The 26,931-nt window shown below is 41.0% G+C and overlaps 1 protein-coding gene across 2 annotated transcripts in view; it reads left to right on the forward strand.

The window, feature by feature from the left end:
* LOC126162069 (nucleoprotein TPR-like) overlaps positions 1 to 26,931 on the forward strand; it is a 280,494-nt gene that overhangs the window by 185,987 nt on the left and 67,576 nt on the right. For both annotated transcript variants that reach the window (XM_049918330.1, XM_049918331.1), the window contains exons 26-27: positions 4,937 to 5,225; positions 17,374 to 17,835. In XM_049918330.1, the coding sequence (XP_049774287.1) occupies positions 4,937 to 5,225; positions 17,374 to 17,835 (751 nt within the window). The remainder of the gene's footprint in view (positions 1 to 4,936; positions 5,226 to 17,373; positions 17,836 to 26,931) is intronic.

Raw genomic sequence — 26,931 nt, forward strand, 5'->3', positions numbered from 1 at the left:
CTACAGTGCTCAGTGTTCAAGAGGGGGAAGGAAATTCAAAACTATAAAACAATTGACTGCCTGTCTTGTCAAGATGCAAAGAAAAAGTTTGAAAGAATTCTTCCGACTGATATGGCCTCAAATTTTGCGACTGTTATCACAGTCCATACCTCACAAGATGACAAGACCTCCCATGACATCTCCTATCCGTGATTCCAGGGCCTGTCCTGTGGTTGGGGGAGGGAGTGTCAGCTCTCTCACCCCCTACACCTGTAGTCCGGTGGTTCCCACACCATTGGTGCAGCCAGAGATGCCTAGTCATTCTCTGGTGTCGTCAGGGTTGAGGACACCTGTCAGGGTGCCCTCCCTCTCAAGACAAGGACCACAGCCACAGGCTGCGGGCCAATGAAAAGTACAGTCCTCTTCACTTCTGGAAGATAAAATGGGGACATTTTCACAGAAATCAAAGTATCGCTAGGATAAGAAGGATAAGCAGAAAGATAAACTACTGTCTAAGGCTTTGGATGTTCCACTCCCTATCCCTGCAAAGGTCAAGCCTGTGCATATGACAGGTCACACAATTAGTTGGACAACGAACTAGTAGTGTAGTAATCGCACCCATCTTTCTTATTCACCATTTTTGCCGACCTGGCTCCAACGCTCCTTCAATGGGACTGTAATGGCCACTGTCGTCATCTGATCAAACTCCATCATTTAATGGCTACTTACTCTGTAATTAGCATAGCACTTCAGGAAACATGGTTTCGGCAACACACCTCGCTGCTCTGAAAAACAACAAAGCCTATTGTACCAACTTTGTTAGTCAAGAGAGTGTCTTGTGGGGTCTGTACTCTCATATGCTCTGATGCTTCAAGTGAACAGGTGCCCCTTACTACTGCACTACAGCCTGTGGCTGTTGGCATCTACCTGTCAGTGCGAACATATGTAATGTAATGTAAGAAGGACTTCTCCAAGCTGTTAGAGTTAGTGAAACAGCTACCTCCCCCCTTCCTCTTGTTGGGGGACTTTAATGCCCATAATCCGCTATGGGACGGTGACACTATTTCTCACAGAGGCTGAGTACTAGAACACCTCCTTTCAGAATTGGATTTCTGCCTACTCAACTCTGGAACCCATTTCATTGTGGCCGAAGGGACATAATAAACTATTGATTTCCAGTTTGCAACTCGAGTATCTTACCCCTGATTCAGTGGCGTGTCCATGGCGATCTTGGTAACAATGACCATTTTCCTATCATTCTCTCTTTCTCCAGTCACCGATGTCTGGAACATGCTTCACATTGGTTGCTTTAGAAAGCTGACTGCAGGCTTTCTCCTCTGCAGCCACTTTTGCAGCCAGTCCTGTAATGGATATCGACAGTATGGTACAGGATACCATTGATACTATGAGTCACATTACAGCAGCAACAATAGTGCTCTCCTCCAGCTCCCCCAATGACAGCCGGTGCCATGGTGGTTTGAAGACATAGCCACAGATATGAGGGAACGCTCGGGGTACTTCAGCAGCACAAGTTCCATCCCTCTGTGGATAATTTAATAGCATTCAAGAGACTCCAGCTGAAAGTGTGGTTTTTAATAAAAAAGAATCAGGAGTGTCGGGGGCAATATGTATCATCTATGCAATCCCACACCCGATCTTTCCAAGTATGAACTACACTCCGCAGCAATCCACCTCCTGCAGTGATTCCTGACATCCTTGTCAGTGGTAATATCAGCACTGGTCCCATGGTACTTGTCGAGTGTTGTGCAGCACTTTGCTGAAGTGTCCGCTTGCAGTAATTACCATCCTCATTTCCAGATGCTTAAACAACTTACTGAGCACTGCCCTCTGTCTATCCATGCACACGGCTCTCCATCAAACAATGTCCCATTTAGTGAATAGGAGCTTCACAGTGCTTTGGCAATGTGTCAGGATACAGCCCCTAGGATGAAACATGTTGTTGAGCTTTTTGATTGTATTTCAGAGGAAGGAGAATTTTCCTCTCAATGGTGGGAAGTTGTTTTTATTCCTGTCCTGAAATTGAGTTAAGGACCCACATATTTCAACTAACTGCCACCGATCAATCTCTCTGACAAATGGGCTGCGTGAACTATTTGAATGAATGGTCAGCTGCCATATTTGCTGGTGCCTGGAAGCTGGATGGCATATATGACAATTTCAAAGTGGCTTTTGGGTCCACCATAGATAATCTGGTTCGTCTAGAGTCTTCAGCATGCAAATCATTAGCACACTGCCAACATCTGATAACTGTGTTCTTTGACCTACAGAAGGGATGCGATGCCACGTGGCAACATCACAGTGTATCTACACTGCATGTGTGGTGTTTCCAGCGTAGTTTACCCACTTTTCTCCAGAATTTCCTACTCCTCTGACTTTTTCGGGCGTGGATAGGTTCGACTCTCTCAATGGTATTGTAAATACAGTGGCCCCCACAGTCTCTTTGTCGCTGTATGTGGATGATCTTTGCCTATACTACACCTCTGCATTGCTGCACACCACTGAGCACCATTTTCAGGGGCTGTCTGGAGCTTACGTGACTGGGTCCTGTATCATGGCTGTTGATTTTCTCCTGCAAAATTAAGTTGTGCATTTTTGCCAACTCCTGATTATTTTCCAGCACCCAGAAATTTATCTTGGTGACCAGTTACTTGAAGTCATTGAAACTTTTAATTTCTTTGGTATTTTATTTGACAACACGCTAACTTACTTGGCACATGTCTGCTGGCTCAAGGTGACTTGCATGAGGAAGCTAAATGCTCTCCATTCTCTGAGTAGCTCCTCGTGGGACATGAACTGTGTAGTTGTTCTGAGATTTTACAAACTGCCGATTTTATCCTGCTTGGATTATGGATGTGTTACCTGTGGGTCGGCAGTACTGTCTGTACTTAGCTTGCTGGACCCTGTTCACCACACTGGCATGCAGCAGGCAACGAGGTATTCTGTAAAAGCCCTGTTGACAGCTTCCTGGCAGAAGCTGATGTCCTGCTGCTGCAGGTTAAATGACAGCAGCGTATGGCAAATTACACAATCACAATCCGTCATGTGCCTACTTACCCTTGTCACTCAACTCTGTTAGACAACCGACAGTTAAGACTGTTTGCGCATCACCCAAAACTCGTCAAACCAGCTGGGATCTGTCTAGATACTCTACCAAAGGACCTTCTGTACTCTGTATTCCTAGAGCTGCTTCTTGACACCTCCCACGGTCTGCTGCCTGTCCTGGGATAATGGATTGACCTCTTTTGTGGCTGCAAGAAGAATGCTCAACCTACCCTTCTCTGAAACATGTTTCCTTCAATCCTCCACGATTATTTAATTCAGTGTGCATCTACAGGGATGGATTGAAAGTCAACGACAGGGTTGGTTACGCTTTAGCACATTAAAGGAGACATGAGAAGCACTCTCTGCCGAATGCCTACAGTGTATACACTACAGAGTTGGTTGTCATATCTCAGGCTTTGCGGTATGTCAAATCCCTGGCCATGACGAACTTTCTGATCTTTAAAAATTCCATGAGTTGCTTAACAGGCATATCCCTGTGCTACCTCAAAAAAATATCTTCATTGCCAGCATTCAGGATCTTCTGGTTGATCTCCACAGCTGGACACTGAGCCACATAGGCATTCCAGGAAATGAACTCGCCAATCATCTATAAAGATGCAACTACACGAGATTATCTTGACGTCAGAATACCAGGCACCAACTTATGATTACAACTTCAATGCAATATTTTGAGGCTCTGGGACCTGGAATAGCAGGCTACTATGACCCAAAAGACAGTGATTAAAGGGTCCACTGAGGTGTGGCATACATCTTTCCAAGCCTCTTCGAAAGATGCCATTGTGTTGTGCTGACTATGCATCGCCCATAAAAGATTGGCAACTCCATGGAGTGCTGTGTGCACAACGACCATGTATGTTAAATTAAAAGGAAGGTCAGCATTGGCCGTAATATTGATGTTTTATTGATAGCAAAATCGATTTTTGATCACATAGTGATCATGTGTAGTACTGTACAAATTAAACTCGGACACTGGTATTAAGTTATCAATAACCAAAACTGTGAAGCGATAATCCGGTCATTAATGTGTGTTCTGCTTCTGTAGTCTTGCCAATTGTTGTACTATACATTGGTTGTAGGATATGAGTCATGTGGTAAGAATATATTACTGTCGCAACTAAATGTGATGAACAACGAGAGCAGGTGGGATGCTGCATAGATCTCTCATAGAAATGAAAGCAGAAATAAATGGGTAGGAACTATGTTTCAACAAAGGAATTCAAGAGTCAAAAGTTCAAAAATGGAACGTAAAGGTCATAACATGCGGTACTTGTGCAAAACAAATAGGAGTTACGTATGTCTAGAGGTCCCTTCCCTACACCCCGCTGTTGCAGATGGGCTGTACACCAACTCAGACACAATTTAAACACAGCGAACAGACACGTCAGTGACTGCATGATCAGTTCATAATTTTGTGGAGAGAAAAAGGGGAAGGCACAAGGGAGAATTGAACATGGAGCTCCCCCTTTGCTGTCAAACATTGTAACCACATAACCACTATGCTGTGGCTATTCAAGGTCGATTGATGTTGCACATCTTGAGCTTAGACCGTTTACTGTTTCAATTTTGCTTCTTTTTTCACGGTTCAGTAACCTTCTGCCTATTTCCATTCTTGATGTATATTCAGTTTTTGATGGACTGTCCACAGAGCTGTCTTACCACTAACTCTGAGTAGGGTGCAATGGGAAGTTTCCCTTATTAGAAGTAAGAATGACATTTTGTTCAATAGATTATGTAAAACTCTTAAACAACAAATATATGCATTTTTTGTGATACGATGATAACATTGATTCTTTCTGTGGTATGGGGAATAAAAACAGAAATTACCTATTTGAATGGTCATATTATATCCAGTCACTCTCTCTTTCCTAAGCAGTAATCAGCAGCAGCAAGGACAGAGCCAAGTGGTGCAGGGACAAGTGATATTGACTCCAATGCCCACTCAGCAGACGCAGCAGCAGCAGCAGCAGCAGCAAGCTGTACATAGTAGTGGTACTGGGGAGACATCAGTACCCACTTCCAGTCACACAGAATATATGCCTGCCACAAGCACCGCGATGCCTATTGCCACAGCAAGCAGCAGTAGCAGCAGTGGACAACAGACAGTGCGCCAGGCGACTGTTACACCGACAATCACTGGTCTCAGCTCTGCTGAGTCATCAGAGGTATTTACTAATACCAGTATTATTTGTGATTATTGGGAGTTAGAATTGAGCATCACAATCATGGCAAGTTACTTACCTTTATAGCAGTGTCAGTATTTAATCCAGTAATTAACGGTTAGATATAGTGGGAATTAGTGAAGTTCGGTGGCAGGAGGAACAAGACTTCTGGTCAGGTGACTACAGGGTTATAAACACAAAGTCAAATAGGGGTAATGCAGGAGTAGGTTTAATAATGAATAGGAAAATAGGAATGCGGGTAAGCTACTACAAACAGCATAGTGAACGCATTATTGTGGCCAAGATAGATACGAAGCCCACACCTACTACGGTAGTACAAGTTTATATGCCAACTAGCTCTGCAGATGACGAAGAAATTGAAGAAATGTATGATGAAATAAAACAAATTATTCAGGTAGTGAAGGGAGACAAAAATTTAATAGTCATGGGTGACTAGAATTCGACTGTAGGAAAAGGGAGAGAAGGAAACATAGTAGGTGAATATGGATTGGGGCTAAGAAATGAAAGAGGAAGCCGCCTGGTAGAATTTTGCACAGAGCACAACTTAATCATAGCTAACACTTGGTTTAAGAATCGTGATAGAAGGTTGTATACATGGAAGAACCCTGGAGATACTAAAAGGTATCAGATAGATTATATAATGGTAAGACAGAGATTTAGGAACCAGGTTCTAAATTGTAAGACATTTCCAGGGGCAGATGTGGACTCTGACCACAATCTGTTATGAACTGTAGATTAAAACTGAAGAAACTGCAAAAAGGTGGGAATTTAAGGAGATGGGACCTGGATAAACTGAAAGAACCAGAGGTTGTACAGAGTTTCAGGGAGAGCATAAGGGAACAATTGACAGGAATGGGGGAAAGAAATACAGTAGAAGAAGAATGGGTAGCTTTGAGGGATGAAGTAGTGAAGGCAGCAGAGGATCAAGTAGGTAAAAAGACGAGGGCTAGTAGAAATCCCTGGGTAACAGAAGAAATATTGAATTTAATTGATGAAAGGAGAAAATATAAAAATGCAGTAAATGAAGCAGGCAAAAAGGAATACAAACGTCTCAAAAATGAGATCGACAGGAAGTGCAAAATGGCTAAGCAGGGATGGCTAGAGGACAAATGTAAGGATGTAGAGGCTTATCTCAGGAGGGGAAAGATAGATACTGCCTACAGGAAAATTAAAGAGACTTTTGGAGATCAGAGAACCACTTGTATAAACATCAAGAGCTCAGATGGAAACCCAGTTCTAAGCGAAGAAGGGAAAGCAGAAAGGTGGAAGGAGTATATAGAGGGTCTATACAAGGGCGATGTACTTGAGGACAATATTATGGAAATGGAAGAGGATGTAGATGAAGATGAAATGGGAGATACGATACTGCGTGAAGAGATTGACAGAGCACTGAAAGACCTGAGTCGAAACAAGGCGCCCGGAGTAGACAACATTCCATTGGAACTACTGACGGCCTTGGGAGAGCCAGTCCTGACAAAACTCTACCATCTGGTGAGCAAGATGTATGAAACAGGTGAAATACCCTCAGACTTCAAGAAGAATATAATAATTCCAATCCCAAAGAAAGCAGGTGTTGACAGATGTGAAAATTACCGAACAATCAGTTTAATAAGCCACAGTTGCAAAATACTAACATGAATTCTTTACAGACGAATGGAAAAACTAGTAGAAGTCAACCTCGGGGAAGATCAGTTTGGATTCCGTAGAAATACTGGAACACGTGAGGCAATACTGACCTTACGACTTATCTTAGAAGAAAGATTAAGGAAAGACAAACCTACGTTTCTAGCATTTGTAGACTTAGAGAAAGCTTTTGACAATGTTGACTGGAATACTCTCTTTCAAATTCTAAAGGTGGCAGGGGTAAAATACAGGGAGCGAAAGGCTATTTACAATTTGTACAGAAACCAGATGGCAGTTATAAGAGTCGAGGGACATGAAAGGGAAGCAGTGGTTGGGAAGGGAGTAAGACAGGGTTGTAGCCTCTCCCCGATGTTATTCAATCAGTATATTGAGCAAGCAGTAAAGGAAACAAAAGAAAAATTTGGAGTAGGTATTAAAATCCATGGAGAAGAAATAAAAACTTTGAGGTTCGCCGATGACATTGTAATTCTGTCAGAGACAGCAAAGGACTTGTAAGAACAGTTGAATGGAATGGACAGTGTCTTGAAAGGAGGATATAAGATGAACGTCAACAAAAGCAAAACAAGGATAATGGAATGTAGTCGAATTAAGTCGGGTGATGATGCGGGAATTAGATTAGGAAATGAGACACTTAAAGTAGTAAAGGAGTTTTGCTATTTGGGGAGCAAAATAACTGATGATGGTCGAAGTAGAGAGGATATAAAATGTAGACTGGCAATGGCAAGGAAAGCGTTTCTGAAGAAGAGAAATTTGTTAACATCGAGTATAGATTTAAGTGTCAGGAAGTTGTTTCTGAAAGTATTTGTATGGAGTGTAGCCATGTATGGAAGTGAAACGTGGACGGTAAATAGTTTGGAAAAGAAGAGAATAGAAGAGAATAGAGAGAAGAAGAGAATGTGGTGCTACAGAAGAATGCTGAAGATTAGATGGGTAGATCACATAACTAATGAGGAAGTATTGAATAGGATTGGGGAGAAGAGAAGTTTGTGGCACAACTTGACCAGAAGAAGGGATCGGTTGGTAGGACATGGTCTGAGGCATCAAGGGATCACCAATTTAGTATTGGAGGGCAGCGTGGAGGGTAAAAATCGTAGGGGGAGACCAAGAGATGAATACACTAAGCAGATTCAGAAGGATGTAGGTTGCGGTAGGTACTGGGAGATGAAGCAGCTTGCACAGGATAGAGTAGCATGGAGAGCTGCATCAAACCAGTCTCAGGACTGAAGACCACAACAACAACAATTAACGGTGATTTTATTTCTTCAATTCAGTTTTAGTGTTCTGTTCATCAGCAGCTTGCACAGTTACTTCTGTACATGCAATGACTTTAAGTGGACTAACTTATGTGGCATGCCAGCATGGTGCAACAATATATGTGAGAAGGAAATTACTGTACTACCCGTAATTTGTACATAAGAATAGTATTACCAGTACTTAAAAATACACAGGATGGAGACATACACACACTTCAGCCATAATGCACATTTCAGACAGTAATTCATTTTAAACCAGTCCCTCCAAACTGAATTAGTGTAAGTGCTGCCAAGCTCTACTCTTTTGTAAATGTTAATGACAGTGTGATGATTTCATTGTCACATTTATTGTAGCACTGCTCAGGAAATGGCAGTGATATGGTGGCAGCCATATTACAGTATGACCCTGCTCCTTGGCAATTTTGTCTACTACATATGTAGGTGTCGTAGATTTATTTTCTTTAACGAGAGAATATAATAGAACCTTTTTCATACTCATATCCGCTGCAATATTTCGAGCCTGTAACCACTTCACCATAACTTCTTTCCGATCATTTGTGGTTGGGGCTTTGTTCTGTATCACCGAATGATATGGAGCATTATCCATTACAATTGTTGTAGGGACAGGAAATTGTTTTAAAAGGTTCGTGAACCACTCAACAAATCGTATGTGATCTATATCTTCATGGTAATCACCAGTCTTTTTTGATCTAAAAACTAAAAGTGCGTCAGGGACAAAACCACTGGAGGAGCCTGCATGGACCACAATTAATCTAGCTCCTCTTCCCGTCAGCTGATGGCCAATACTGCTGGGTGTGTTATCCGTCCAGCATTTACTGACAGCTTCCCCGGCATTAACCCACGTTTCATCTAGCCAAATTATGGAATGAATGTCTCTGCCCACAATTTTGTGCAAGAAAATGCTACGAGCGGTAACAATATGTGCCCTCTCTAACAGTACTTTGCGTCCGTCTAGCGTTTTGTAATGGAAACCCATATTTTTAGCACAATTTTTAGTGATGTTTTACCACCCCTGAAGAGTTCACTTTCTTTTAAAGGGACTAATAACTTAGCTACAGTCGGACACACTTTTCTGCTGTAGTAAGCATAAACATGCTTACAAATTGCATCAGTCTGGAAAGAATCTAAATCTGTGATAGGACTAGGCTGCTTTTTCTTCTTTCGTGGGGTTGTTAAAAATGTATTATTTGATCCAGACAGCTCGGAATCGTTACGGCTCACTTCAGTATCTTCCAAGTTTTGTAGTAATACTCACTTACTTACTAAGGTTCTTGCACTAATTCCAAGTGTTTTCGACGCACGTTCCATCACTTTATCGGCAGGAATTGATGGCTGTCCACGAATGCTTGCGTAGTTTTTCTCCTGCTCGTAAAACTCAAGAGTTCTGCGTAGTAACTCCAGTGCCTGGCTGTTCAGCGGCACCTCTCGACGCAAAGGATTGTCACTAGGTGAATGAAGTCTTTTCGGTGGCATTTTCCAAGTATGTAAACTCACAACGTAACAAAAGTCACAACGATATAAGCACACAGTAAAACGAAAACACGCGGTAAACAAAATACAGTTCACGTTGTATACACATTCACTAAACAAAGCTGGCAACACAGGAACTTTGATGTCACAGCACGTGAGTAACAGCAGTGCTCACTGTGCTGTGATTGGCTGGCGCCCCACACTGAACGCCTAGCGCCTATTGTTCTTCACTTGTTACTCTGTTACGCTGCCAACTTCATATGCAAATGTCAAGTGCAGTGTTTCAGCGGCCCGGTTATAGCAAGTGTCTGATGATAGCACCTCACAGTGTACATTTGTGCCATGCAAGGTCAGCCTCATTTTGCTTTGCCATTAAACACCAGGCCATTCATATAAACTGTGAACAACAGCATCCGTATTACAATTATCTGGAGATAAGCCAGATGTTGCTTTAACTCCTGATGATGCCTCACCATGAAGAACAATATATTCAGGTCTGTTCTCAAAGAATTCTTCAATACAGTCACATATCAGTTCTGCTATTGCATATGCACTTAGTTTGTTTACTATTCAATTGGGCAGAACTGTATCGAAGGCTTTCCATAATTAAGAAATGTGTCATCAATTTGAGCTCCTCTATATATTGTTTCCTGGATCTTGTGAATGAACATAGCAAACTGGGTTTCATACTGTCGGTATTTGCAGCAATAATGTTGACTTCCACAAAAGGACTGTTGTGTTAGTAAAATTTGTATATAGTTCTGTGCATTGGTCTTTCAATCCTACTTTTATATTGGAATGACCTGCGCTTATTCCAGTCACACAGCTTTCCACAATTTTCCTGCCACCTGCAGTAAACTGATACAGGAAGAGAGCTAGTGCCTCTGCGTATTCAACAGTGTCAAACAGCATCTTGTTCTGTGGCCTTTCCTTTGCTTAGTTGGTAGAGCTCTTTCAAATTCATTCTCATGTATTTCTACATCTTATCTTTTTTGTGTCTGTAAGATCAAATGTGGGTAGTATGCTTTGTTCTTCATAAATGAAGCTGCTTTGGAAGACAGAATTCAGTATTTCAGCCTTAATATCACATTTAATGAGCATTTGAACATACAGTGAAACCCTCATTTTTATTTTACTGCCCCCTTTTTTTACAGAAGTCCTACTCTCGTAACCCTTCAAGCCGGTAGTTTCCGGGCGCATGCCTAGCCTACTGGCGGTAGTTTATATGGCTGCCTGGCAGCGTTTCAGTGAAATTACTCTAGGATGGGAATTAATTGTTCAAATGTTACCAAAATTCCAGGAATTGATATTAATACATATTTATTAAGATTTAAACATACATTGTCACTTAAAATGAATTTTGAGTGTGGTATATTTTGAAACAATCTTCGAAACAAAGTCCTACACCACAGTCCTTGCACCAGAATGATTTTTCCTTATGTTTCCCTGTCTTCTTGCAGCAGACTGCACATCTCTTTGTAGGCTTACTCTTCTTCTCTGTGGGTGAGATCTTCTCAATAAAATGTCTTGCTGTGAGCCGTTCAGGCACAGGAGTTTTTGAAGGTCGCCCACATCGAGGTGAAGCTACATTCTTCCCGTGAATTTCCAGCAATTGTGTTATGAGCAGAAGCCTGAAATTTAGATGCGTTTCTTCCGTTGTTTTTTTGCTAGCATTGTAAACAATAAAAGCATTGTGCACTGCAACATTCATCAGCCTTCTAAACATTTCCATATACCACTTCACACCTTTCTTCCTTTCCATGAGAAAAGGTTGTAGTTTCTGATCCTTCAAATCTTACACTACCCATAAAACTCTTGTACTCTTTTATGCACTGAGGCTTTCTTATCTCGTTGCCCCCTTTGGTTGCCATAACAACTGCATCATTATGAAATGTAGAAATAAAGGCAACCTGCTTTTTGTCCATTCATTTCATTACCATTACGCCGTGTGAATGATGTGCTAAGAGTTCACCTTTCTTCAGTTTTGCACGTCTCAAGGCATCAGGTATATTCTTCCTATTCAGTCGAAGTGTGCCAGCTACATTCATACCTCTTTCATTCACGAAGTGGCACAAAAGGACGCTATTATAATAATTGTCCATCCAGAGCGTATGGTCTAAGTTGAAAATAGGCTCAACAAGCTTCAATACAATCTGACTGGTTTTCATGGTATCTGCAGAAAGAAATTTCGTTTCTATTTCTGTGGAACGTCCTGCATAAATAATAAATTGCCATAAATAACATGTGGAAGATTCGCAGATCTCATAGGACTTTATGCCAAACTTCGCTGATTTTAGAGGCAGATAAGTTTTCATTGCCAGTCTTCCTTTCCATAACGTTGGAGATTCATCAACAGAAATGTTTTCTCCCATGTTGTATGTATTTCTAAATGTATCATTCAAGTGCTGAATGACGGAACCCAACTTGAACAATCTCTTATTGCCTTCAAATGTATTCAGTTCTTCATTGTTTACAAAGTGAAGGAATCTGCAAAGTAGCTCAAACCTGTCTTGTTGCATACTCTGGTAAAAAATCGGCGTGTTCAAAAGCAGATGCTTACTGAAATACGACTATGGATGGCTTCTGAATAATTCCCATCAACATCTGCAGTGCGAAAAACACATAAAGCTTATCTTTGTCAGTATCTACCCAGTTACGTAGCCTAGAACAAGGTTGTAGAACAGTTTGTTTTTGTATATAATCTACAGCATAATCGTTAGTTTCACACACAATTGTATCTACGATAGTTTCCCCGAAATATAGCTTGAACGCTTCAGCTGCAGAATTCATCTGTATCACAGGTCCACATTTACCAACGAGTGGTGTTTTCAGAGAGACATAAGAGCTGTCAACTTCTTGCCATTTCCAGTCTTCTTCATTCCATGTGCATTTCACTGGTGCACGTTGTTCGATGTCATCATCACTATCCGCCGTTTCTTCTCCACTTCTTTCGGGTGTTTCTTCCAAACAGTCAAAATCACTTTCATCGTCAACATCTAGATCACTCCCACTGTCATTTATACTGTCTAAACCATTCGTCGGTTCATTGAGAATTGCGAGAATTTGCTCTGAAGTAAGACCACACGAAGTGTTTGGCTGCATCGTTTCGCATGCGAGTGTGTCGCTCGGACTGTAAGATATAACACAGATATGCCTGTAGTTAGCTGACGAAGTAGTATCAGCTGTCGTCAACAGATGGCAGAGCAATACAGTTTTACCTACGAGACTGCAACTGGTGAGTACGTGGTCGGGATGCCGCCAGTGCGGACATTCGCAGCGCGCGAGTGCATACTCGGGCTCCCGGCTTGAGGGGTTAATACAATGCTTTCCCATCATTAACAATTCTGTGTTACAACACTTCCCACATTTTAAGTTTCTTGTGACATTATCACAACCTTTAACATTGATTTCCACACAGGTTTCTGCAGAAAGTGCATTGTATACCTGCTGAAAATCAGGCTTGGAACAAAGCAGAAAGCACAGACTATTTGTAAAGTTATTGATCATGTAACACAGCATTAGCATGCTAAGCAAGACCATCATTGTTAGTGTGTTGGGTTGCGGCCCCCTGTATTACAGGTTTGCAGTGTTAGGAGGCTTGGGAAAATATGCCGAGTCACTGTCTTAATCATAATCACGATCTGATGATAGTGAGTCTAGTACCAACCTTCCTTTGGCACATTGCGTTGTTTTAAACTACTTTAATTTAATTTCACAGTTATTTACACAAATAAACACCACTTTTGAAGATGGCCATTTCTATAATGGGCTTTCATGTATCACTGTTACTTCTGCATGAGATATGCTAATCTGGACTAGGCACGTATTCTTAAGTTGGTATGACCTGATGTCAGACATAATTAATCCTCCTCAAATACCTCTGTAACATGATGACAGTGTCTGCTCTCTTTCTACCCATGCTTTCTCTGAACAGAGTGACCTCTTTGTCAGCAACAAGCTGTATATTAGTGTTTTAACCAGTATTGTGTTCAAGTTTTATTCACTGTAATTTTGTGATGATTATCAATGATAAATCTCACATCAGACCACAAATATCTTTTTAAAGTGATTTCATGAAAGACTTTTGCTTCCGTGTTTTATTTACACCATTGGATGTGATCAGAATGCAGAGGGAAACCTGCACATGTATTTGTGTGTGTGTGTGTGTGTGTGTGTGTGTGTGTGTGTGTGTGTGTGTGTGTGTGTGTCTGTCAGCATTCAGCCACTGTCCTCGTGATTATCACAATATAAATGAAATGACGGTAAGAGTAATTCACTCATTTTGCTTGTATTTCCCATGATTCCTGTATTTTACGCTTTCCTGGCCTGCATTTTACAGTTTTTTGGGTCAGTCTGCTGAAAAGTATGAAAAGGGGGTTTTACAATACTGTACGACTTAGTTTCATTGACTGATTTCATATGGGCCCAAAACGTATTAGGAGTTTTTGATAACTCACTTGGTGACCTCTTGCTTTCATATTCATCAAACCCTTCTCAAAAAGCTGTTCTGATGCTTCTTTTCACGTCTTCAGTTTTTGTTTGCCAGCCAAGGTACAACTGGATTTCAATCTGTCATACAGATCTTTATGGTTTCGTAGCATCTTCCTAACAGTGTTAATGAACTCAGGTGGATACTTCTGATCCACGTACTTCCTTTCTTTACACCAATGTATCTAGCACATAGCCTACAATATGTCTGAATGTCTGCTAGGCATCCTCCATATTCTCTTCCTCAGTGCTAAATGTTTGCTGCTGAATAATCGGGTAGTTCCTATTGTAAAACCTTAGTTGTTGAAGTACTGCTATGATAATCTGGAAGGTCTTAACAGCCCTGATTGATTGTTTGTGTGGTGTCTGTCTGTTCTTGACCATGATATTGAGATTTTTTTTTATGCAACCGTAGGACTGTTTTGTGTTTCCTCTCTTTCAAGATTTGAAGACCTTGGTAATCAGACACAACCAAAAAATCTGAATTGTCAAAGAACAAAACAAAATTCCCTTTCCTAATATTTTTGTGTACTGTCCTACGTTATTGTTAGCAGGACATGCTCAATTGAATTATAGGCTTAGAGATAGCTTTCATGAAGATGATTCATTGCCGGGTTTATGGCTTGATACAGTGTCCCACTGTTTTGGTTAACATGATCTCACTGCAATTGTTTTGTCCTACAGTCTATTTTGAGCAAGTGACTAAATAAACTGTGCTGTAGCTTGCTGTCAAACAATCTTACCCAAATCTGGGAAAATTACTTATTGTTTGAAAATAATTCTCTAATCATCCTATTCCACTATTAGACACTGAAATGGCATTTGATGTCCCAAACTGACTGCCCATCTTCTGCCTACCAATGGCTTGCTGTGCTACAATTGTGGTAAGCAATTTTTCCGGATCTATTGCACAGTCAAGCACTGGGTGATTCCTTGAGGCTCTGACAATACCAACACATTGCTACACCTGTGTCATCCATCTGAGTGGAAGGTCCTTTTTCTGCATATTGTTAAGAGATTGTACCAAAAACTGCTATTGTGTTGTTATTCTGGAATCTATCTGGATAGCTTGACTGGCCCCCAAGTTGTTTTACTGGATTTGCAGCTGGAATATTTTGATGTCCTAGCATTAAATGTAGCAACTTGCAATCCCTTCAGATGTTGCCTTTGATGTTCTTTGTTAGTTTCATATTTGTGAAAGTAGTGCTTTCTGCTGAAACCATTACTCATTGTTTTATTCATGTTGTTCTTATTCACAGTATGGACCAAATTGAAATTTCAGATTTTTATTTTCTGGTGTGTGTCCTGTTTTCTTGGTCCTCAGGTGAATGGGCATGACTGACATAATCTTTTCTAAGTTAGTGCCTTATCTGCCACTTTTAGTGTCTAACACGGGCATATCCAGTTCCAGCTATAAATATTAGAAGTTAATGTAGAATGTTCTTAATTCTGTAAGACTCAAATAAACGTAAATATTAATAAAAAGTAAGTAAATGAATTTTGTATACATTCTAGGATGAGTAGAAGAGAGTTCCAATAAAAATGATGTTCCAATAACATCAAAACAAAAAGGAAAACATTTCTCCTTACTAACAGAGTATTTTATTCTCTTTCTCAGCATTTGCCTTCCATTTGTGGAGTGTACGAGGGGCAACCCAAAAATAATGAATTTTTTTTGTAGAAAGCATTTACTTAATTGTTTTTTAAATAGAACATTAATCTCCTTCAAAGTCTCTCCATTAGCATTAATGCACCTGTCCAAATGCTCATTCCAGTGTTGAAAGTGCCTTTCAAATTCTTCCTTTTGATACCCACTAGCACCTTCATGACACTGTATTTCATATCTTCGGCATAAGCAAAACACTTCCCTTTCAAGTCACATTTCGTTCTCAGTAACAGAAAGAAGTCAGAGGCTGCTAAATCTGGTGAGAGAGCATATGGGTCAAGCTAGTTATTCTCGTTGACGTAACTTGCAAACACTGAGAACCATGTTTGCAGGAGTGTTGTCTTGATGCAGGACCCAGTCGCCAGAATTCCACAAAGCCAGATGTTTTCGCGCCAAACTTCTGCACAACCTTTCCATAACTTCCAAATATAATTGTTGGTTTACTGTCTGGTCTTGGGGGACAAATTCTGAGTGTATGATCCCTTTGATGTCAGAAAAACAGATCAGTTTCGTCTTCACATTCAATTTCACCAGCAGAGCTTTTTTTGGATGAGGTGAGTCAGTTGACTTCCATTGAGTAGAGTGTTGTTTAATTTCTGGATCATATCCATAGCAATGTGACCCAATGTGTATGATTATTTTTGTTGGAAAAAAAAGTTGGATTGTCTTTGAATGCACCCTTCATTTCATGACAGGCTTGAATGCGATTATCCCTTTGATCTCTGGTGAGAAGTTTCAGCATGAACTGTGCTGCCACTCTCCACATCCCTAAATCAATGGTCAAAATGTGTTGAATTAAGCTCCAGGACAACCTGGCTAAGTCTGAGAGTTGGTCGAATGTCCTGCATCAATTTTCACTGATCAGATCACATATTTTGCCTATAGTGTCCTCGCTTCGAGCAGTTGAGGGACGACTGGAATAGGGCTGATCTTCAGTGGCCATTTCTCCCTTTTTCTTAAACTAACAAAATCACTCATACACATGAGTTTTTGTTCTTTATAAGGTGTTTGCATCATCAGAATAGCTTCCACGGCATTCTTACAGAGTAAAAAAACAAAATTTGACAGCCACCCATTGCTTGTAAGAAGTAGCCATTTTTTCATGTCACTTCTGCACTGTACCCTCAGTTACAAAACTGTCAAGAAACAGACTAGTCAGTGTTGGGTCACAGTGCTTGGGGGAAAGCCTCAGAAGAGGCCCTACAACAGCCCTCTGGCAGCGCAAGCTGGTACTATAGGTACACGATGTGCAGCATTAAGATCCCATCTATTTTTGGATCGCCCTCATATTTAAAAATATTGGGTAATTGTTTGGTGACAGTCAGCTTTCTAATGCTGGTGAAGAATATTGCAAGGCAGTGTATTTGTTCCTTTCCCACAAGTCTGTTAGAGAGATTTTGCTCTTATCTGAAGCACTGAGATTCCGTAACAGAAGATCTGGTTTTAACCATAGCTTAATACATCTTTGCATTTCTACTGTTCAAAATTAGACCCATAGTGTTAAAGGAAGATAGTTTTTTTTGTTTCTGTATACATAAATAATGGACTTTAAAAACATCGAAGTTAATTATCTGTCCTTGACTTTCAGACAACTGAAGCTGAAGCTGCAGAAATTCAGGAGGAGCCATCAAATGAACAACAAGCTCAACCACAGCAGCAACAGCAGCAGCAGAAGGAACAAGAGCAAGCAGTACAACAACAGCAGACATTGTTACCAGCTCCACCACAGGTCCAGCAGTCACAACCACAACAGCAGCAACAGGTGCAACAGCAGCAGCAGCAACAGCAGCAACAGTTAGCACAGCAACAGCCAACAGGCTCACAGCAGCAGGCTGTTGCTATGGTTCTCCCTCGTGTCGAAATGCCAGCAACTGCAACATCACCTGCCCCTGGCCCTGAACAAACACCTTCTGTCTCAGCATCGAGCCAAGCTAGCAGCAGCAGCAGTGCAGCTATTGCTACAGTTAGCACGTCACAGGCTGGTCACAAGCGCCAGCGTGAAGATACTGACAATGCCACAAGTGATGATGATAAAGCATCACCCTTACAGGTTAGTAATTATCACCGAGGAAGTTCTGTTTCAATCTTTGACGCTTTCTGTAGTAAATTCATTAAATTTTACTTGTTTTTGAGGCTCTTGTGCCTCCTCCTTACACTTCTGCTTACCGATTTACACACTTTTATCCCTTTGACTCTTTTGTATGTCCTTTTTATATCAATATATTTGAACACTTGCAAGATTACTGGCCAGTTCCCTTGAAACTTGTTTTTTTCACATGGGGTAGAATAATTTGTAAAACAAATTAAATAGCCACAATGTTTCATTTTAAATAGTGACGTGATGATATGCCATAATAGTACCAGTTTCTTAAGTTCATTATTCATGTGTTACATTAGGAGTCAAGCCAGTAAAAAAAGCGAGAAATTTTTACTCTCTCGTAGAATACAACAGGGAACAGTGTGCTTTGAGGAGAAGGCGGAACATGAGATCGTCACCACAGAGATGAAACTGCAGCATGTATGCACCTGGCAACAGTATCACAACAAAGGAACATAAGTGAACAGTTGCCTAAATAACATTTGGTCAGCTCACAATTCACAGTAAATAGATTTGACTACTTAGATGTGTTGTGCAGATACTGACCACACTAGCTTACAAAATGTTTGAGTAGGCTTGTGGGAAAGACATTATACAGAGTGTAACTAAAATGTATGACACAAATTGCTGGACACATTCCTCACACATAGGCAAAGAAATTATGTTATATGAACGTGGCTCAGGAAACACTTTGTTTTCATGTTGCAGCTTATTTTCTCCAACTCCTTAATCAAGGGACACATAAGAACAAAACATTAGAATCGCGGGGACCCCTCCCCCCCTCCCCCCGGGGTTGTGGTTATGTCTGGTTACATTGTGCAATGCCAGTGTTTCGTTTTACATGTCCTGTTGCCAAGCTATGTAACAGGTAACATCAGCTGTTCCAGTGCTCAGTACAACCTTTGCAAGCACATGGATTACTCCAGAGAGTTAATCAGAGACGTGGCTTATGCAATGGCAGTGCACACAAGTGCGGAGATTGCAGATGCCCGTTCGATGTATGGATTAGCTGATGTCAGTGGCGCTCGTGCTCGAAGTGTGCACCAGGAGGGATGACACATTGATAAATAGAGATGGACTAATGGCCTGTGCCCGTATTATGGAAGGCTGCAAAACCATACACAATACTCCAGGAATACATCAGCACATCGGAGATTCACTATGATGGCAGATTGATGCATGTGTCAATGCCCACAAAGGGCATATTGAACATCTCCTGTGGGAAAGAGTTGCATGTGGTATGCTGGTACGTTCTGTTCGTGTGTGTTTTCCCGTGATTAATGAGTTGGAGAAAACGAAATTTTGTAAATAAAACTGCCTTGAGTCGTAACATGGAAACAAACCTTTTCCAGATCCATGTTCATACAACGTAATTTCTTCGCCTATGTGTGAGGAATGTGTCCTGCAGTTTGTACCAAACATTTTTGTTACACCCTATATAATCAAATAGTTAAGAGATCTGTTTTTTGACATAAGAGCTGAATGGTTCAAAAAATGTGATTTATACTGTGAATGAGATCATGATCAACATTGCTTTTGAAGTTGAAAGGGAAAATTGGTGGGTAACAGTGGATATAGCAGATTAGATTAAATTTAGTTTTAATTTCGTAGACCCAAAAATATGATGATTCTTTGAATGTGGACCCTGTTATAAAGTATAACATTAAAAAAAAGAAAAAGAAAAATTAGGATATGATACTTGCTTCCCTGAGCATTTGTCACGAGATAGTCAAGATATGTGAATACATTACAGTAAACTGGTACTGCTAATATTGACAGAAGTAATACATTGTCAAAACAAAACATAGTTATGTGCTTTTAATAAATTTATCATACACAAAATACTTAATCATGACGGTTGTGACCAAGTGCTGTCAGAACGAAATCTAAAATATGTTTTTATTTAAGTTGGTCTAACAGTACCTTTTATGTTATTCACCTGTTGAATATGAGGAGTTGTGTACAAAAAAGTATTTCAAACTTTGTTTAAACTATGCTTTATGTGAAATCAAGTTTGTAATGCTTCCTGGCAATTTATTGAAAATGTGCATACCTGAATATTGGACCCCTTTTTAGGCCAAGGTAAGTAATTTTGGTCTTCTTGCAGATCATTCTTATTCTTATCATTGATACTTTGTATTGGAGCTGTTGGCTGGAAATACAGACATATTATTTACACAGGGTGTATATGCTCCAGGACTACCGGGAAATCGGGGGAAAAACCCAGAAATTTTTTTCATTTGGAGAAAACTGGGAAAAACTCTGTATTTTTTAGATTTTTGGGAATTTTTCATTGTTTTAATCTTCAGGTACATTTTTGTAATTTTGACCGGTAAGGACTGATAAACAGCAAAATGTGCCAAAGGCCTTAGGATAAAGACTATGGAATACTTTATAACAAGAAACCGCTGCCAATGAGTGTGATGTCACAACTGTTTACAATAAGTTTGTTTGAGCAGTTGCCCACAGGTCCACGCCCATATGCAGTTGAGTTGCAAGTTGCATATGGGCAGTACTTTCTCTCGCTTGTGGCTACTTGAAGTATGGCTGTTAGTTGTATCAGCAGTAGCAACAAGCAGCCAGACACTACCCGGAAAATTTTCCTGGCATACCCAAGCTGCCAGATTTGTGCATGTGTATAGAGGTCTGGGATGTAGTGGGTAGGGGGTTAGTCTCCAAGTAAGCCATGTTTACATTTAGTGATTTTGCTGTCTCCTCTTCATTTACACTTCTCACATGAAATGAAAACAAAGCGGATTTCTATGGTTGAGTGCAGTCAAGTGAATTAAAATAGATTCACATAATTATAGAAGGCTAACATATGTTATTAGTGTGTTTTTTGATTTTGTTTTATTACCACATTTCTGGCAGTCAGTCATCTTACAGAGAAGTGAAGCTATTTTTGTCAGTTTGCTAAATAAATGTCATTTTCATTAATCTTTCCCCTGAGGCAGTCAATTTATTAGAAATAAAGTATTTTGCAGTATTGGCTAGTCTCAATTGTTCACTGAATTTTAGTTGCACATATTCATTTTCTGGCACATATGGCATTATGCCATAAAAAAGAACCAAACATGAGATAATGCAGTACTGGTACTTCAAGAAAATTTGCATTCCGAAACAGCACTGAAAAGCTTTATATCAGATTGGGGCCTACTTCATTGTGAATCTGCACGTATGCAGTTGCACTTTAAGTCGAATTTTAGTATGGTTTATGAAATTCCGATGCTCTTGGAGTATCCTATTTCTTTTATGACATCATGTAAGATCTCTTAGTACTATATATGTACAAACATATGGGCTTCCCACATCATCGCAACTGCCCAAAAACAGTAACGCATGTTTTATGGCGCCCTGTGGCAACAGCTGAAATGAAGCTATTTCTAACAGGTCGCGGGAAAATATCTCAGATGGTTCTTTTGTGCTTTGAAAAGCGTTAGTTTCAAAGTAAATTTCCTTTTACATAAGATGAATTATGCTACGTGTGCGAATGTGCAATGAATTTCTTAAATCATAGGGCATTTGACTCTCATTTAAAACTTAACACATTGATGACTTGCCACTTAGAAGAATTTTGAGCCCAGAAAACCAGACATAAATGTCATTATTTAAAATTTTAGTGGCACATTTGTGTGATGTTTCTTAAAGTGTAACACGCAAAAAACGACCAATATTACATATAAAAGCTTAGCTTTTCCTGTAGCTTATTAATCTTCAAGACCAATATCTTATGTGAGAGCTTAACCTTTTGTGTAGCTACACTACGTGCATTAATTTAAACCACTAACTTTTCCTGTTTGTGTTCTCACTACTTAACAGTGATGTTGCTATTGGCTGACTACGACACGTGTCCTGTGCTCTGAATATCTGCTGTCATTGGCTGGCGGGATCACACGTCATGAGCTATGACTGGCTTACAAAAGCACATTTCAATCTCGATTTCAATGCTTCGGAAACTAATGTGCTGTTTTGAATCCATACTTTCGTATTACGAATACAAAAATATGCAGTGCATCATTATATGAAAATATGCAGCATAAATGTTGCTGCAGATCAGAGATCTTTCCAAAACTCCCCTCTGGGAAAGATGGGCGGGTGAATTGGCAGAGGGTGGCAAACCAGGAGGGTGGGAGAAGGGAATGGGGAGGAGATGGTAGGATATAGGCAGTGGGAACTATTGGGTGGAAGGTGTGGGGACAGTTTGTTACCACAGATAGAGGCCTGGATAGTTACCAGAGTGTAGAATGTATTGTACAACTCCCATCTGTGCAGTTCAGAAAAGCTGGTGGTGGAGGGAAGGATCCGTTTGGTTTGGGTAGTGAAGGAGCCATTGAAATCAAGCTTGTTATGCTCATCTCCATGTTGTTCCACAGGGTGGTCTACTTTGCTCATGGCCACAGTTTGGCAGTGGCCATTCATTCTGGTGTACAGCTGGTTTGGTAGTCATACCAATGTAAAAAGCAGAGCTGGTAAATGACATGGCTGCTTTAACAGATGGCCAGACCCCTGATGAGGAGGGATAAACCCATAACAGGACTGGAATAAGAATTGCTGGGTGGGTGGATTGGGCAGATCTTGCATCACAGGGATGTGATCATTGTGGATTGAGAGTGGCATAGGGATGGACTAGGATGTTGGGGAGGTTGGGTGGGCAATGGAACACCACTTTAGGAGTGGCGGGAAAGATCTCAAGTAGGATGTCCATCATTTCAGTTCATGATGATAGGTAATCAAAGCCCTGGTGAAGTATGTGGTACAGTTTTTCCAGTCCTAGATGGTACTGGGTGATGAAGGGGACACTCCTTTTTGGCTGGTTCTTGGGTTGGTGGGAGATTAGAGGTGAGAGTGGAAATGGCACTGGAGATCAGTTTGCTGACTAGGTCTGGGGGATAGTGCCTGTCTGTGAAGGCCTTGGTGAGACCCTCAGCTTTCTGAACAAGGTAGTTCTTGTCACTGCAGATATGCTGTCCCCAGGTGGCTGGGTGATACGGGATGGATTTTTTGTTGTGAAACAGCTGTCGAAATACAGGTACTGTTGGAGGTTGGTGGGTTGAATGTGTACAGAGTTGAGATGGGCAACACTGTTCTTTTCAGAGATCGGATCAGAACTGTTCACTCCCTGACATGAACTAGCTCTTTTTCATGACTCACCACTCATTCACAATAGAAAATAAATGGAAGGCACATTGCCCTTTAAACTTGGTTTATTCCAGTACTATACCTGTATTTGGATCTTATTTGATCCTATTTTGAAGTAACACAGATAATGAGTAAGAATTTTGTATTGTTTATTGAAATTTCCACGATATGACAAAGTTTCTGATTATTGATCTAGTTTGCACTATTGTGATTTTGGCTTTGTAGCCATTATCATGGTCAAAGGTGAAATAGTCATAAAATATCTGACATGTCTGAATGATTGTAATATTGTGACAACAATCATTCAGACATGTCAGATATGTAATAAATATTTCACCTTTGCACGTGATAATGGCTACAAAGCTAAAATAGCATGCTGATAACGACACTTTTGAGTGCCCCGCAAAACAAGGAAAATATTGGTGTATCACATTTTGCGATACGTGTGTCGGTTCGCTCGTAATTAAAGTGTAAATTCGAGTGTCCATAATAAAAAAATCCTATAGTAAGAGGAGTCGTCAGGAACCAAATCTGATCAGTTTAAACAAATAAAAATAAAATAAAAACAAATGACGTATACATAACATAATTATGTAATATACATACCGGTATTATTACGAAGAACAATATTCAGTAGAGACGAACTCCGATGCAGAGGCGCTGAGTCAAGCAGGTCGAGCCGCGAGCTGTATTACTGCGTGAGTGGAGACCTCCGAGACCAGAGTGACACCTGAGTTGCTTTGCTCAACGCTCTGACTAGAGTCAAGAGCGGTGGGGTGAGCGTTGAGCGGGCGAGTTCCGAGGGTGGGGGGAGCGGTGAACGGCCACCCGTCACCCGCTCCGAGACAAATCGTCCGTTCTCTTGCGAGCAGGTTGTTGCAAGTAGTTCTTATGTTCTCCGCTAGGAGGGTCTCTGTCCTGTTGCTTGCATCAACTGCCCAGAGGGCAGGACGTGCGACTGGAATGATCACCAACGGAATGCGATGCTAAGGCACGGCAATGTGACATGTTACCACATGGAGCGCTAGCATCGCTGCAGCGTTCTGTCGTCTGTAGTGTTTTTATAAACATTGCCGGTAAATACAATTGGTGTGTGCCGACAACTACAAAATTAATAGAGATGTATGAAGCTGATGAGGCGCTTTACAACGTGAGGCACCCTGAATACAAAAATAAAATAAGAAAATTGGAGACGAGACCTGACCTAACCTGACCTAACCTAACCTGACCTAACCTAACCTAACCTAACCTAACCTAACCTAACCTAACATAACCCTCTCCTGAAGCAAGGAATTGGAGTGTTACAGTGAGCCTGTCTTCTGAAGATGGAACAGTTCTTAAGTGAATATTGTGCTTTGTGATATGAGGATGCACTTCACTAAGCACATACAGGAATGTATGCTCATCCATTCTTAAGTAATTGATGAACCACTTGACGTCTTCCACTGTAAGCTCACGTAAGAAGTTTTGTTGAATGCTTTTATCGTGTCGTCGTAAAACCCACGGCTTCACCCAGATTAGATTAGTTTTTCGTTCCATAGATCCGTGCTGAGGAGATCCTCGTGGATGTGGAACATGTCAATTTTTTTAAGCTGAAATAACAATACTAATAGTATGAATAAATACAATACATCATTTGTTTCTATTAAAAATTTCGTCAATGGAGTAGGAGTTGGCCACTAGTAAGTCTTTCAGGCTCCTTTTAAACTGATCTTTATTTGTAACTAAATTTTTTATGTTTGCTGGCAAATTATTGAAGATGAGTGTTCCTGTGTAGTGGACCTCTTTTTGAACTCTAAAGTAAGTGCTTTTAAGTCCTTGTGTGGATCATTTTTGTTCCTGGTATTGTGTGTATGAACTGAGTTGTTTGTTGGAAAAAGAGATATATTATTTACGAAAAATTTCATTAAGGAGTAAATATACTGAGAGGCAGTAGTTAGTATACCCAGTTCTTTGAGAGGTTTCTACAGGACGTCCGTGAATTTACTCCACAAATAATACGTATTACACGCTTTTGGACTCTGAAAACTTTTGTTTGACTTGAAGATTTACCCCAAAATATTATACCACATGACATTATGGAATGAAAGTATGCAAGCTTTTTCATTTTTATGTTGCCTATGTCTGCTAACACTCGAATTGCAAACAGATTTGTTAAGGCGTTTCTGCAGTTCTGGGATGCGCTACTCCCAACTGAATTTATTATCAAGTTGTAATCCCAGGACTTTTAAGACTGTCAACCTCGTATGTATGGTTCCATTTTTTCCCCCACTTCTTTTCCACATGTGCACACAATGCAATTGGGGTACGAACAACTGCTGCGGTTAATAACAAGTTGTTGTCAGCCATCTTGAACTTTGACGAAAAATTTGATGACAGTGTAATACCCCTTCTAGCACTACGTCAAAGATCTTTGTCAAATATATTTGACAGAATATTTGATCACATCTTTGATCAAATCTTTGACAAAGAAATTTGATAGTGAAATACCGGCCTAAGTTAAGGTGCGCCAGACACTGCACGCGGCAGAGGAAGCACAGAGACGGCACGGCATATGTGAAACACAAAATCCAATGGGGCGCTCCACAATGCAGGCAGCCAAGGCAGAAGCAGGGCAGAGGCCGGCGCTGGCTGTGTTGTGTGGCGTGCAGTGTGCTCTGAACAGCAGAGGTCCCGCTGATATGCTCCTACTCTCTCTCTCTCTCTCTGCTGTGGGAAACGTTTGGAGCTACCGTTCTTTTTTTCTGAATCACTGATTGTTCACTCCTTTGAAAGATTCAACTCTATGAATCAGTTCAGGAGCGGATCCCCCATGTCTAGTACAGAGGTGTGGGTGGAGCCATCAGAGAGGAGGTGGTCTAGGTTGAGGAGGACCAGGTGCAGTGGATGGGAGAGAATGTGTTAATGTTGTGAAGGAATGAAGATAAGATGTCTTGGGCCTGAGTCCAGATCATGAAGATATCATCAGTGAACCTGAACCAGACTAAGGGTTTGGCATTTTGGAAGGCTAAAAAGGTCTCCTCCAGATGGCCTACAAACTGGTTGGCATAGGAGGGGGCCATGTGGGTGCACATGGCTGTGCTGTGGATTTGTTCCTGAACTTTTCTGTAAAAGGAGAAGTATTCATTGGTTAGGATAAAGTTAATAAGGTATATGGGGAATGAGGTTGTGGGTTTGGAGTCTGAAGAACATTGGGAAAGACAGTGTTCAATAACTGTAAGACCATGGGCATGATTGATGTTGGTGTATAGGGAGGTGGTGCCAAGAGTGAAGAGTAGGGATCTAGGAAGCAAAGTGGTAGGATGATGGAGAGTCAGTGAAGGAATTGATTGGTATCTTTGGTGTGGGAGGCTAGATTATGGACAATTGGTTGGAGGTGTTGGTCAGTGAGTGCTGGAATTCTTTCAATGGGGGCACAATGATGAGCCACAATGGGGCATCCAGCATTGTTGGGTTTGTGGATTTTGGGGAGCATGTAGAAGGTTGGTATGTGGGGGTGTCGTAGGGGTGAGGAGGGAAATGAATTCGGGGGGGGGGGGGGGGGGAGGTTCTGGGAGGGACCCAAAGTTTTAAGCAGCGACTGGAGGTTGTGTTGGACTTCTGGGATGGGATCACTCTGACAGAGTTTGTTGTTGGAGGAATCAGATAATAGGCGGAGACCTTCTGCCAGTTAGTCACTGCAGTTCATAACAAAGTGGTGGAATGTTTGTCTCCAGGTAGGATGATTACGTCAGGATTTATAATAGAGGTTGTGTGTGGCTATTCTTTCTCCTGCTGAAAGGTTGGTTTTCCGAGGAAGGGACATGGGGAAGGGTGGTGAGGCTAAGTTGGAGGTATGGAATTCCTGGAAGGTGACCACTGGGTGGTTAGGTGGGAGGTGGGCAGCTCACGGTTGGATGGTGGTATGAA

The sequence above is a fragment of the Schistocerca cancellata genome, chromosome 2 (assembly GCF_023864275.1).
Source record: "Schistocerca cancellata isolate TAMUIC-IGC-003103 chromosome 2, iqSchCanc2.1, whole genome shotgun sequence".
Lineage (NCBI taxonomy): Eukaryota > Metazoa > Arthropoda > Insecta > Orthoptera > Acrididae > Schistocerca > Schistocerca cancellata.